The 13,235-nt window shown below is 50.3% G+C and overlaps 1 protein-coding gene and 1 long non-coding RNA gene across 11 annotated transcripts in view; one reads left to right on the top strand and one right to left on the bottom strand.

The window, feature by feature from the left end:
* CCNY (cyclin Y) overlaps nucleotides 1-13,235 on the top strand; it is a 335,524-nt gene that overhangs the window by 91,970 nt on the left and 230,319 nt on the right. For 2 of the 9 annotated variants that reach the window (XM_049099401.1, XM_025478436.3), the window contains exon 1: nucleotides 7,349-7,579. The exons of the other annotated variants lie outside the window; for them this stretch is intronic. In XM_049099401.1, coding sequence (XP_048955358.1) covers nucleotides 7,426-7,579 — 154 coding nt within the window. In that variant the 5' untranslated portion in view covers nucleotides 7,349-7,425. Of the gene's footprint in view, nucleotides 1-7,348; nucleotides 7,580-13,235 lie in introns of those variants that run through there. 9 annotated transcript variants of the gene reach the window in all.
* Nucleotides 3,771-7,579, bottom strand: LOC112679001 (uncharacterized). Of its 2 annotated transcripts, none has more exons than XR_007405035.1 (2): nucleotides 7,440-7,579; nucleotides 3,771-4,691 (listed from the first exon to the last, which is right to left on the bottom strand). It is a non-coding gene; the product is annotated as an uncharacterized LOC112679001 (long non-coding RNA). The 2 variants fall into 2 exon arrangements; XR_003148064.3 differs by lacking the exon at nucleotides 7,440-7,579 and adding an exon at nucleotides 6,673-6,829.

Genomic DNA, 13,235 nt, shown 5'->3' with positions numbered 1-13,235 from the left:
AGCATATATACCATGGTATGTTGATTGAGTTTCCTGCTCACAGGAACCTTTGGTTCTAATTCTGGGAATACCAAAGGAGTGCTATATTAAAATAATGCATCAGGCATTTACTTCTTTTCATTTCTATGGGGATTATCTGTCCTTTGGAGGAATAACTTCTTTTTGCAACAAACTCCTACCTTGACTCTAGAGCCTGTCTACTGCATTTTCCCATTCCAACCTGGCTTTTACTATGTGAAGCCAAGTATATAAGATGACCGCACAGTTCTAGGTCAGAGTCCCCATTATCTGGAAGCTAATCAGTGAAAATTGCTGACACAGAGACATAACACTCTATTAAAGGATAATATTAAACCCTTGCCAAATTAGGATCAGATTTGGCTGCATATTACTTAGGAATTTAAAATAATAGTGACCTACACAACATAGTTTATTTCTTTCATGTAAAATAAGCATATAGGGACATATCCTGGCTTTCATCCTCAAAGTCAGCTGGTATTCCAAAGTGCAGAATTCCAGCTATCATGTCCACATTCCAAGAAGCAGAGAAGAGGAGATACCTTCAGAGAGCTTTCCCGTAAAATTCCACTCATATTATCATTGGCCAAACTTAGTTGCATGGCCAGCTGTTAATGTCGAGGTGGGCATACTGCTGGTTCTCACAAAATGCAGGGGTCCATAAAAAGGAAGATGAGGACACTGGGTAGAAAATAGCCTTTCACAGTCTGGCCCTGTGAGATGCTGGGATTCGCCTTATCAAAAGTATATTCTAGTTCTGAGACCGCCCATACTTTTACTATTTCTATTTTTGGTGAGCATGGAGGGATGAAGTAAGTAGGTAGAGCTTGGCAATGACAAGAGAGAGATTAGACTTCTTAGGCTGGTTAGCCTGGGGACAGATGAATCAGTTTCCAAGTGGGCCTTTGCCCAGAAACCCAGAGACTATGGCTGTCCCTGGCTTTATTATTTGTTCCATAAACAAAGGTTTTACTCATGGATAGGAAATATGTATGTGGCACAAGTACTATCTCCTCCTTCTTTCCTTATGGCAGCATTTTTCCCTGTTGGCTGGAATGACCTCAGAATCCTGCTTAACACATTGTTCCTGGCAGTTACTCTAGTCCAAGGGACTTGTTTAAAAATTCCTATCCATCTTTAATTGCCTGTGGAAATTTTCATTCTGCCAATCTCCGGGTTTTATTCATAAGAATAAATCTTCCATAGTGGAATGTTAGATGCATCCACAGGCAAGAATCGTTTTTAGTTACAGGTTGCAGTTTCGGAGGTCTTCAGATTTTACCACTAGGTGACTATGATCATATTCTACACCTGATCTTTGGACTGTTTACCATATCAGATAATGAGGGGTGAGAATGAAATCTTATCCATTTTTGTATCCCTAAGGTGCCAGGCTCAGTACACTTTGAATAATTCTTTTTAAAGATTTTATTTATTCATGAGACACAGAGAGAGAGAGAGAAAGAGAGAGACAGAGAGAGAGAGAGAGGAAGAGACACAGGCAGAGGGAGAAGCAGGCTCCCTGCAAGGAGCCCAATGTGGGACTTAATCCTGGACCCCGGGATCACGCCCTCAGCCGAAGGCAGATGCTCATCCACTGAGCCACCCAGGCATCCCAAGAAATGTTTTATCAATAAGTGAATCACTTACACTGGTCAAGGTCAAGTGGCTATCAAAGTAAATACCTCCTCAAGAGCAGGTCACACAGAGGACTGCCCACCTTCAAGTACTAGATGGAGGCCTTTATCTGGAGGGGAGGTCACTGGAGAGTGAGGGTGACGGGGGAGCGCTGGTGGTACAACAGACAGAATCTTGGTTTTTTCATACCTGCCTTACAAATGTTAAGTAACACAAGAAACTGGTTACCAGGTGATAAGGAAAGGGCAGATATACTCTGAGAAGGTTTTTTTTTCCCCCCAAGACTATTTTTCTTCTTTTGACCAAAAGTCCAGGCCCTGGTTAACTTGGCTCTGTATTTTCTGTATTCTAGGGGGTGATTCAGGGCATTATGCAAATGACTGATTCATATTTCAGGGATATAAATGGGACTGAAGTAAGACTATAATCATGAACTGATTCAATTAAGATAGCTTATTCTCAATAGTTTATTTCTTATAAGTAGATCTTATAGGTTAATACTAATATTGATCATGTTTTAAATATTGTGGTTGCACTGAAATTAAAAAAAGAAAAAAGCTACCACTGCTAAAAAAAAAAAACCAAAATTGGAGAGCAATGACTTAGGTAGTTCACCCAAGTTCCATACTGACCTCTTCATAATGATCAAAATCTTTTTTTTTTTAATATTTTTTTTTTTTAATTTTTATTTATTTATGATAGTCACAGAGAGAGAGAGGCAGAGACACAGGCAGAGGGAGAAGCAGGCTCCATGCACCGGAAGCCCGATGTGGGATTCGATCCCGGGTCTCCAGGATCGCGCCCTGGGCCAAAGGCAGGCGCCAAACCGCTGCGCCACCCAGGGATCCCATGATCAAAATCTTAAATAGTGATTACAGAGAAAGATGAAGGAAAAAAAATATACAAATTATTCTTTCTGCTTAAAGAGCAGAGTGGGTTACAAGTATATACAGGTTGATGTTTTCTCAAAAGGCTGAATGATTTGAGGATGGGTTCTTGGGTTGTAGTGCTCACCCTCCCTCTCCTCCTCTGGCTTCAATCCTGGGCTAGATTTACTTTACTGAGGAAGTGTTCTTGCATTTAGATTCCTAAGTGATGCAATGTTAAAGGTACTGTGGCTAAATGCACATGTTATTTCTGCATATGCTTCTCTTCAACCTTCTTGCCCGTCTATTTACTCTGGTTAAGAGGGAGGCCCACAGAAATAATGATCCCTTTTCTTCTTCAAGTCTAGAACTAGTCCTAAGCAGTCACTGCTAGCTTCCTTCAGAGAGAATAAAAAAGGAGAAGTAAAACTAGAGTCTCTTTTCCAGAATCTCTTCCACTCATAACTTTTGCAGATTTCTTCTCTCATTATTCTAACCCATTTCTTTGCTCGCTTCTTGCTCAGTGATACTTGGACATGGGGGCAGGAGGTATTGGGGTAGATATAGCTGAGAGGGGAACTTACGGACTTTGCAGTTAGAACCAAGGTTCATATACCCACTCAGGCCTTTTCTCAGTACTCTGATCTTAGGTTTAATTATCAGAATTAAAGTGTCTTTATTTGTAAAATGTGGGAAACAGCATAGGCTTAGATGTAAAAAATACTTATTACGGAATATGACTCTCAGCAGGTGTTCAATAAATGATATATTTCATTAGTGTCTTGGAATTGCTTTGCTTCTGCAACCTCTCCAAAGCGTCACTGTGTTTCAAAGGCGAGGTATCTTTGCCTGGAGCAGTCTGAAGTGCGCATGTGTGTGGGCCAAGGGGAAGGGCAAAAGGGGGTGGCACTCAGGTGAGTCACTGATAAGGCTTTAATAGTAGTCCTGGGCCTATACACTAAAAGTCAAGACTTCTGAGTAAGTCCAACAGGGAACACAGCAGGAATGTGGAAGAGGGGATGAGGACGGTGGGGGATGGAAAAGCCCTTGTAGACCAATGGCCATCCACACCTTGGCAAGTCTGTGGCTACCCTGACCCCTGGTCCTGTCTTCCTTCGCCTCGAGATGCTCTTTTTTGTTAACACTGCCCAGTGACCCGCCAGCACAGGAAGCTTGCAAACAGCTACTCTGCCTTTCCTCTTAAACCTTTCAAACCATTTCATTAATAAAACATTATAAATTCCACAATTAAATGAAAATTATTTAATATGCCTGAGTGGATATGCCATACACTTATGGTTCAGTATCTGGGTGTTTATAGTGCCCCAATTACAAACCAGCAATCAGAACAGACAATATGATAACCCCCGTCCCAATTTTCATCCATCTTATCCGCACGCTGTAGCCCCGGAAATGTGAATATTCACATTCAGTGACTTGCAGTTATGTCCCTATAACTTTCCTGGGAAGCAAGATCAGAACCACCTTAATAAGGAGCATTATTTTGTCTTGTTGATATCTACCCACCTTTTCAGGGCTGCAATTCTTTGGAACTCCCTTTCTCATCTTGTCAACATCAGTACTTTGCTGCCATTTATTTTCCAAGGACATCCGCCACTTATTGCAACAAATGGCATTAATCCACTGGAGAGCATGAGGCTCTTTTGATTATTGGCTGATAAATGTATAAACATGACTGCATGGCAGAGAGAGTACAGGTTGTAAAAAGGGCTAGATATCAAGAATTAAACGAAATACGTGTTTATAAAGCCTCAGGTAAGAAGTCCACACGTTGCTGATGATGTATTAGTTTCCGCAATCCTTTTCTTCCCTTTCAGTGCTTGCATCTATCACTGACTTGTACTGGGACCCTGGGCAAATCGAGGCGCTTCATCTTTTTGGGCTTCAAGTATCCCCAGATATAAATGAAGAGGGTTGCACCGTATTTTTTGTGTTCACAGCCATTTTTTCCCCTGAGTCTCTCCTGACTTGCTCACTGACTATTTGGAAAGAATGGGAAGATTATTTCTGCACCCTGAGGAGGTCTTTGTGGGGTGCTGGGAGGGCATGGAGCCCGCCAACCGTGGGCCAGGCACGTCCCATCGCGTCCCTTGATCTCCGCTCACACGCTCAGGCTACGCTGGTCTCCGCAAGACGCCCTCAGCAGCCCTGGAAAGTGCAGGACAGCGCCCGTTAGCGGTCCCGGTCCGCACGTTAACTTCCCACTGCGGCTACTTCGACAGGAGTGTGGCCCGGGAACCCCCAAGATCTACCCCACCCTCTAAAACAAGGTCAGAACTCAAAGTAGACGCGAGAAATCCCAAATCAGGGTCCCGTTTCCTTTTAAATGCTTAAAACAAAACAGGCCAAACAAGACAACCCCTTTCCCGCCGGTGTGCGAGACAGCCTTCGCGGCCCCAGCCCCTCCCTACCGCGGCCCGCCGCCCGCCGCCCGCCGCCCGCCGCCCGCAGCCCGGCTCCGTCCCCCGCCCCACCCCCTCGCGGCGCTCCGGCGCACCCCTCCCCCTCCCCTCCCCCACTGCGCCCCCAGCCCCTCCTCCGGCTCCGTCCTCGCCCCGCCCCCCCGCGGCACCCCGGCGCACCCCTCCCCCTCCCCTCCCCCACTGCGCCCCCAGCCCCTCCTCCGGCTCCGTCCCCGCCCCGCCCCCGCGGCACCCCGGCGCACCCCTCCCCTCCCCCACTGCGCCCCCAGCCCCTCCTCCGGCTCCGTCCTCGCCCCGCCCCCCCCCGCGGCACCCCGGCGCACCCCTCCCCTCCCCTCCCCCACTGCGCCCCCAGCCCCTCCTCCGGCTCCGTCCTCGCCCCGCCCCCCCCGCGGCACCCCGGCGCACCCCTCCCCTCCCCCACTGCGCCCCCAGCCCCTCCTCCGGCTCCGTCCCCGCCCCGCCCCCGCGGCACCCCGGCGCACCCCTCCCCTCCCCCCACTGCGCCCCCAGCCCCTCCTCCGGCTCCGTCCTCGCCCCGCCCCCCCCCGCGGCACCCCGGCGCACCCCTCCCCTCCCCTCCCCCACTGCGCCCCCAGCTCCTCCTCCGGCTCCGTCCTCGCCCCGCCCCCCCCCGCGGCACCCCGGCGCACCCCTCCCCTCCCCTCCCCCACTGCGCCCCCAGCCCCTCCTCCGGCTCCGTCCTCGCCCCGCCCCGCCCCGCGGCACCCCGGCGCACCCCTCCCCTCCCCTCCCCCACTGCGCCCCCAGCCCCTCCTCCGGCTCCGTCCTCGCCCGCCCCCCCCCCCCGCGGCACCCCGGCGCACCCCTCCCCTCCCCTCCCCCACTGCGCCCCCAGCCCCTCCTCCGGCTCCGTCCTCGCCCCGCCCCCCCCCCCCCGCGGCACCCCGGCGCACCCCTCCCCTCCCCTCCCCCACTGCGCCCCCAGCCCCTCCTCCGGCTCCGTCCTCGCCCCGCCCCCCCCCCCCGCGGCACCCCGGCGCACCCCTCCCCTCCCCTCCCCCACTGCGCCCCCAGCCCCTCCTCCGGCTCCGTCCTCGCCCCGCCCCCCCCCCCCGCGGCACCCCGGCGCACCCCTCCCCTCCCCTCCCCCACTGCGCCCCCAGCTCCTCCTCCGGCTCCGTCCTCGCCCCGCCCCCCCCCCGCGGCACCCCGGCGCACCCCTCCCCTCCCCTCCCCCACTGCGCCCCCAGCCCCTCCTCCGGCTCCGTCCTCGCCCCGCCCCGCCCCGCGGCACCCCGGCGCACCCCTCCCCTCCCCTCCCCCACTGCGCCCCCAGCCCCTCCTCCGGCTCCGTCCTCGCCCCGCCCCCCCCCCCCGCGGCACCCCGGCGCACCCCTCCCCTCCCCTCCCCCACTGCGCCCCCAGCCCCTCCTCCGGCTCCGTCCTCGCCCCGCCCCCCCCCCCGCGGCACCCCGGCGCACCCCTCCCCTCCCCTCCCCCACTGCGCCCCCAGCCCCTCCTCCGGCTCCGTCCTCGCCCCGCCCCCCCCCCCCCGCGGCACCCCGGCGCACCCCTCCCCTCCCCTCCCCCACTGCGCCCCCAGCCCCTCCTCCGGCTCCGTCCCCCCTATCCGCGGCCCCCGGGGACCCGGCCGGGCCCAGGGCGGCGCAGGCCCGCCCCGCACTTCGGGTCCCCGGGGAGGGCTCGGGGGAGGTGGAGGACGCCGAGAGCGGAGCTCCCACCGGCTGGGTCTGCGGCCCCCGCGCCCGCCTGCCCGAGGGCGGCCCCGACCCCTGCTCCGTACTCGGCGCGCCGCCTCCCTCGGCCGCCCATCCGCTTCCAGGGCAGAGGGAAGAGGCGGCGACCGGGCGGGGCGGGGCGGGCGCCGTAGGGGGCGGGGGCGGGCATCCTCGCTCGCCGCGCGGGGCTCCCCGGCTCCCGGCTCCCGGCTCCCCGGCTCCCCGCGCCCCGCCCGAGGGCCGCACCGACGCCCGCCCGCCGGCCCTTCCGCCCTCACGAACTCGCGTCTCCCTCGCTTGAACCGGAAGCTGTTCGTGGGCCGCCGCCGCCGCCGCCGGAGACCCGGGCGCCGACCGGGAAGCGCGGGGGGTGAGGCGGCCTGCGCGGCGCCGCCCGCCATGGCCGCGGCGGGGTGAGCCGGGCTCGGCGGCCGCAGTCGCGCGGACCCGAGCGCTCCTCCGCCGCGGACAGGCCCGCGGGACTTGGGCGGGCGCGCAGCGAGGCAGGGGGGAGCCGGGAGCCGCCCGCTCGTCGCCGCCGCCGCCGCCGCCGCCGCCCATGGCGAGGACCCGCCGCCGCCGCCGCCGCTGCTGACCCGGGGGCCGGCCGCCGCTTCCGCCCCCTCCCGCGGCGGCGGGCGGGCCTCCCCTCCTCGCGCCCGCCGCCCGCCGCCCGCCGCCCGCGCCCCGCGCCCCGCGCCCCGCGCCGGGGGACCGGGAGGAAGGCGAGAGCCGCAGGAGCCGGGGCCGCCGAAGATGGGGAACACTACCTCGTGCTGCGTGTCGTCCAGCCCCAAGCTCCGCAGGAATGCCCACTCCCGGCTGGAGTCCTACCGGCCCGACGCGGACCTGAGCCGCGAGGACACGGGCTGCAACCTGCAGCACATCAGCGACCGGGAGAACATCGACGGTGAGCCTCGCCAGCGCCGCGCCTCTGCCTGCGCCCCGGAGTCCGCAGGGCAGGACCGGGTCTTCGCCCCCGGGCCCCCCGGCCCCCCGGCCCCCCCCGGCCCCCGAGACCCCGAGGCCCCGAGGCCCGAGGCCCCGAGCGGGCGGCTCGGGAGTAGCGCGGGGCGGGGGGCGCAGGTGGAGAGGCGGCGCGAGCTGGCCGCGCTCCAGCCGAGAGCGGCGGTGCTGGGCTGGGGGCGGCCCGAGAGCCTGCGGGCCCCGCACGCCGAGTTCTTCTCGTTCGTCCTTTGGGAGGCGGAAGGACTGGATGATGTTTGGCGGAAATGAGTGAATCCCTTTTCGGAATCAGTCTCTACCTAGAGTGGGGAGAACAGGGTTGGCGTGTATCGGCTTCCCCCGGAAACTTACAGATTGACCCCATTGGGCAGCTCCTTATTTCCGTTAAAAACTTAATTTTTTTTTTTTTTTTTTTTTTTTTTTTTGTAGCGGGGAGGTATGTGCAGGATTGGAGTGAAATAGAGTCACCTGAATACTTAAAACACACACACAGCAAACTCAATTATTATCAGAATGGTTTGGAGACAGCTTTGGGTTGTCACCCGGTTTTTGCTTGGCGCAGAATGACTGTCCTATGGATTTCTGATTGAGCTGAGTGATGTTCGGACTAGTGTTTGTAAGGGAAGATAAGGGGCTGATCACTGCACCTGGTAATGTGTATTTATATTATTGGTTCCACAGTATCTTCCTTAGTACTAATTTATCCTTAAGCTACCTGGCTTATCATGGATAGGTAGTTTATGCATCATGCTTGAATTTACATAATTTTCAACTTAAAATGTGAACTTGGAAGTATATTCTCATGCAACGTGATTTTCTTGTTTTAACCCCCAAATCTTCATACAGTTGGTGTAGTTCAACTAAGATGAAAAATTTCTTGTGTGAATGAATTGACACAACTCTATTACAAGTCAGCTTTAGGATGGAGAATTCCCTCTAGTCTGGAAAACCAAATTTAAACTCTGCTAAAGGAAAGAATTTTCTCATTGTTTGGCCTCTTAATTTTTTCTAAAGAGTTATGTCATCTCTGCAGGACAGCAACTTTATTAAAGGAGTACTGTATCTTAAAGGCACTAATGTAACATCTGGTTTATAGTAGGCACTTAGTAAATTAGGGTTCCGTGTGATATTTCTGGTGTAGTTATAATAGATTTCCATTATCTTAACCTACTCTTTAGATGTCTTTGAACTACAGTTATACTTTAATGCATTTAAAGTCGTCTAGAAGGGTATTAAAGTCTGGACTGTCTTGATTATTGGTATGGTCCAAGCAGTTGAAAGAAATGTGTGGTATATAGTAAAGGTTTTAATAAGTATTATATTTTAAAGGAATGAATGAATACAGGAGTTTATTATAGAAAGCCATTACCGAGTCTTATACAACGCTGACAGGCAAAAACATTTGGAAATAATTTCTCCATGCTGTGCACTAATATTGGGAGGAAGCTTTATGTTTTAAATACAAATTTAAAAAATACAAAAGGAAGATGTACATTTCTTAGAGCCAAGCTGCATGCTATTACTGACTATAGTAAGGAAATGAGAGGAAAAAAAGTAATTATAACCAGGTATTTGGCACTACGTCTTAAAGGATTTTTTTTTTTTAATTTTTATTTATTTATGATAGTCACACACAGAGAGAGAGAGAGAGGCAGAGACATAGGCAGAGGGAGAAGCAGGCTCCATGCACCGGGAGCCCGATGTGGGATTCGATCCCGGGTCTCCAGGATCGCACCCTGGGCCAAAGGCAGGCGCCAAACCGCTGCGCCACCCAGGGATCCCCTGGCACTACGTCTTAGAAGGATTTTGCTAGACAAAAAGAGAATAGTATTGTGTGTTCTTTCATTTGAAAGAAATCTAAGATTTGGTCTCAAGTAGTTTTGAGAAAACTTCAGAGGACCACCAAATCTGGTTTTGGAATTTCAGGATAGTTTAAGACACTCTCGCACATGTTAAAAAGATTTCTAATCTAGGCTTGTACTGTCCTCTTGCTCCAGAACTTAGTTCATATGATGATGTTAGTTTATTTATTTATTTTTAAAAAAAGATTTTATTTGTTTATTCATGAGAATACACAGAGAGGAGAGAGAGAGAGAGAGAGAGAGAGAGAGAGAGAGAGAGGCAGAGACACAGGCAGAGGGAGAAGCAGGCTCCATGCAGGGAGCTCGACTCAGAACTCGATCCCGGGTCTCCAGGATCACGCCCTGGGCTGAAGGCGCCGCTAAACTGCTGAGCCACCCGGGCTGCCCTGATGATGTTAGTTTAAACCGAAATACTAATTCACATTTATTTATTTATCTACTCATTCATTCATGGGAGACAGAGAGAGGCAGAGACATAGGCAGAGGGAGAAGCAGGCTCCCTGCATGGAACCCAATGTGGGACTCCATCCCAGGACCCTGCCATCATGCCCGAGCCAAAGGCAGACGCTCAACCATTGAGCCACACAGGCATCCCCTAATCTACTATTTAAACGATATTTTCTCTGCCAAATTCAATAAATAATACTTATAGGATTTACCTATATATGTTTCTCAACATTGGTTTCAATTACACCAGAAATCTAGGACTGGGCCTTGGTGTTAGTATGTTTAAAGCTCTCCAGGTAATTCGAAGATATAGGTAGGATTGAGAATCCCTGGCTGGATAAGTCTGTTGTTCAGGGACATTTTCCATAGAAATTCATTCAGTATCAAGCTGGGAGAAGAGAACAGATTTAAGTTAAATAGCATATAGAAATAGCATATAGGTATAGATTTTAACTTCTGAATTATATTGATAGATGATTAGTAAACATTTAAAAACTACTACTGAAGCATTCTTTATTCTAGTATATAACACCTGAAGTGCTCAAGTACCATCTTTATTCCTAAAGACATCTCAGACAGATAGAATTGAAGATTCAGAGGAGTTCATGGGGCTTCTGTGATAGGTCAGTTTCTTAAAATCACAGAGGCATAAGGTTTGAATTTATGTTTTCCCTGCTCAAAACACAATGGGTAATATTTGTCCTATAGTGTTTCAGTGACTGAGTCAGGGCAGTTAGGGCAGTTAGGTTTCTATGACACCTACCAGCAACTTGTCCTGTCTTTGTACTCAAAGTACAAAGTACTTTGTGGTGTTAGGTAATTCATGTTTTTGGAAATGTATATGGGACTCATCAACTAACTCCCTAGGTATTTCTTATAAAATTATTCTGGGATTGAGAAATAACAAAAAGACTTAACGACAGTGGTAGTAATGCTTGCAGCCCTTAGATATTGTTTACTTTGTGCCAGATGCTGCTCTGCTTGTTAGTATTCACAATAACCCTAGGATAATATTGTCCTTTCTTTAAGACAAAAAGTGAGGCAGAGAGAGGAGAAATGACTTGCCCAAAGTCATATGGTCAGTAATTGACACATAGAAACTTCCCATTGTTGCTTGATTAGCTATCAAACATTAATTAGTCCTGGGGTTGCTTTCTAGGGTAAAGTGTGTGTCCTTGCAGTCTTAGCCACAGTTTCTCTGAAAAGAAACATCTATCTTCAATAGACTGGTCTTCCCCGATTAGATTATTTCTAGGGGATCCCTGGGTGGCGCAGCGGTTTGGCGCCTGCCTTTGGCCCAGGGCGCGATCCTGGAGACCCGGGATCGAGTCCCACATCGGGCTCCCGGTGCATGGAGCCTGCTCCTCCCTCTGCCTGTGTCTCTGCCTCTCTCTCTCTCTCTCTGTGTGACTATCATAAATAAAAAAAAAAAAAAAAAAAAAGATTATTTCTGTAGGAGGAGAGACAAAGGGGTGGACTTAAAGAGAATTTAAGATTAATTGAGACTAAGTGAATCAGGAGAGAATGCCTGTAACATCTAGTTTGTCTCAAAATAATTGCCGGCAATTTCATCCTGTGTAGATCAGCTGTTCTCTCTGACAACCCAGTTTCTCCATCATCCTGTATCCAATCTGCTAGGAAAGAATGGCTCTCAACCTTCAAAATACATCCAGAATCTAACCACTTAAACCTCTCCTGCTGCTCATCTGAGCTAAGCCACCTAACTGATCTCCCTGCTTCTACCTTTGCCCACTACAGTCCGTTCTCAGCATAGCAGCCATGGAGAGATCCTTTTAAAAACTTTTAACATGTGACTCCTCTGCTGTAAAACTGCAGTGACTCCTTATTTCATACCAAGTAAAAGCTTTACAATGGACTTTTACCATGGATGGAGTCATTACAATGGACTTCAGAGCTCTGTGTGAGCTGCCTGCTTTCTTCACTCAACTCGTTAGCTCACTCTAGGTACACTGGCATCTATCCTTCAGTGCTGTTCCTTGAATACACCTGACATGCTGTCACCCCAAGGACTTTGTTCTGTCCCTTTGCCTGGAATATTTTTCTTTGTTTCCTCTTGTCTAACTCTCTTGACTGCTTACAGTCTTGGTTCATGCCTCCTTCTTTTCAGTGAGGCCTTCCTCACCACCTCCTTTAACATCTCTCCTATTACCTCATCAGCAGTTCTAGTATACGTTCTCTGAAGTACTGTTTCTTTCTTAGAAATCATCTGTAATATACATTGTAAGTATATACATATATAATAACTATTTTTATCTACTACTATGTAAATTTCAATAGAACATTTTTGTTTGCTGTTGTAACCTAAGTGCCTTTTACCCTGAAGACGCTCTGTATTTGAATGAATGAGTGAAGCCAACAACTTAAGGATGTTGGAGTCAAAGTACCATCATGTGTATTTATTGCATGAGAAAAGCAGGAGGGAAGTAGAGAAAGACCAAGACTTGTAATAATGAAAGTAGAGTGGATATGAAACTTTTTGGTTTTGTTTGTGTTTTAACCTGGGAGGTAGCAGGTAGGGTGAAATCCTGAAAATGAAGTTTAAAGGTTATAAAGCATAACAAAAGAAAAAAAAAAAAACTAACCTGAAATAAACCATGGCTAATGGTAGTCTGTTTAACAATGTGATATATTTAGTTTTTTTTTTCCTTATCTGTTCAGATGAATGGCTTTAGCTGTGGCCTTACATCCTTAAAGATCAAAATGAGGCCAAAATGCTTTATAGACCAAAAAGTACTAATAAACATATGCAATGTTTATGCATATGCATAAATATGCATACACATATGCATATTGCAACATAGGTAATTTAGCCACTCTTGGTGATTTTCTTTATTAAATGTGAAACGTTCTAGGATATACAGCAATTAGTGTTTTAACTTCCTATAGTCAGAGAAACTAGAAGCCTAAGGGGCTTATCCTAGGTCTGGGAAGGGTAGCTAGAAAAAAATGCACTCACTGTTACAAGAGTTGGGGGAGAAAGAAGCAATTTATAATCTAAGCACGTTATTTTATTAGCTTAAATGACTGATCTTGGTTTCTTTGGGTATATGCAGCCTCATCTCTTTGGATTTCTTCTTGTGTCTCAGACCCACTGACCATTTCCAGCCTGATGGGCAAAACTCTATCTGTGGATTTTCATTCCATACTAAGATATATTAGCTGCACTGCCTGCAAGATTTGTGGAGACACTCTGACTGAGCATGGACTGACATGTATTAGGCAGATTGGAGAGGTGCATGTTAAAGGTTTGCAGAGGGGACCATTCTCCAA

The sequence above is a fragment of the Canis lupus genome, chromosome 2, assembly GCF_003254725.2.
Source record: "Canis lupus dingo isolate Sandy chromosome 2, ASM325472v2, whole genome shotgun sequence".
Classification (NCBI taxonomy): Eukaryota; Metazoa; Chordata; class Mammalia; order Carnivora; family Canidae; genus Canis; species Canis lupus.
This window is presented reverse-complemented; position numbering and strand designations above follow the sequence as displayed.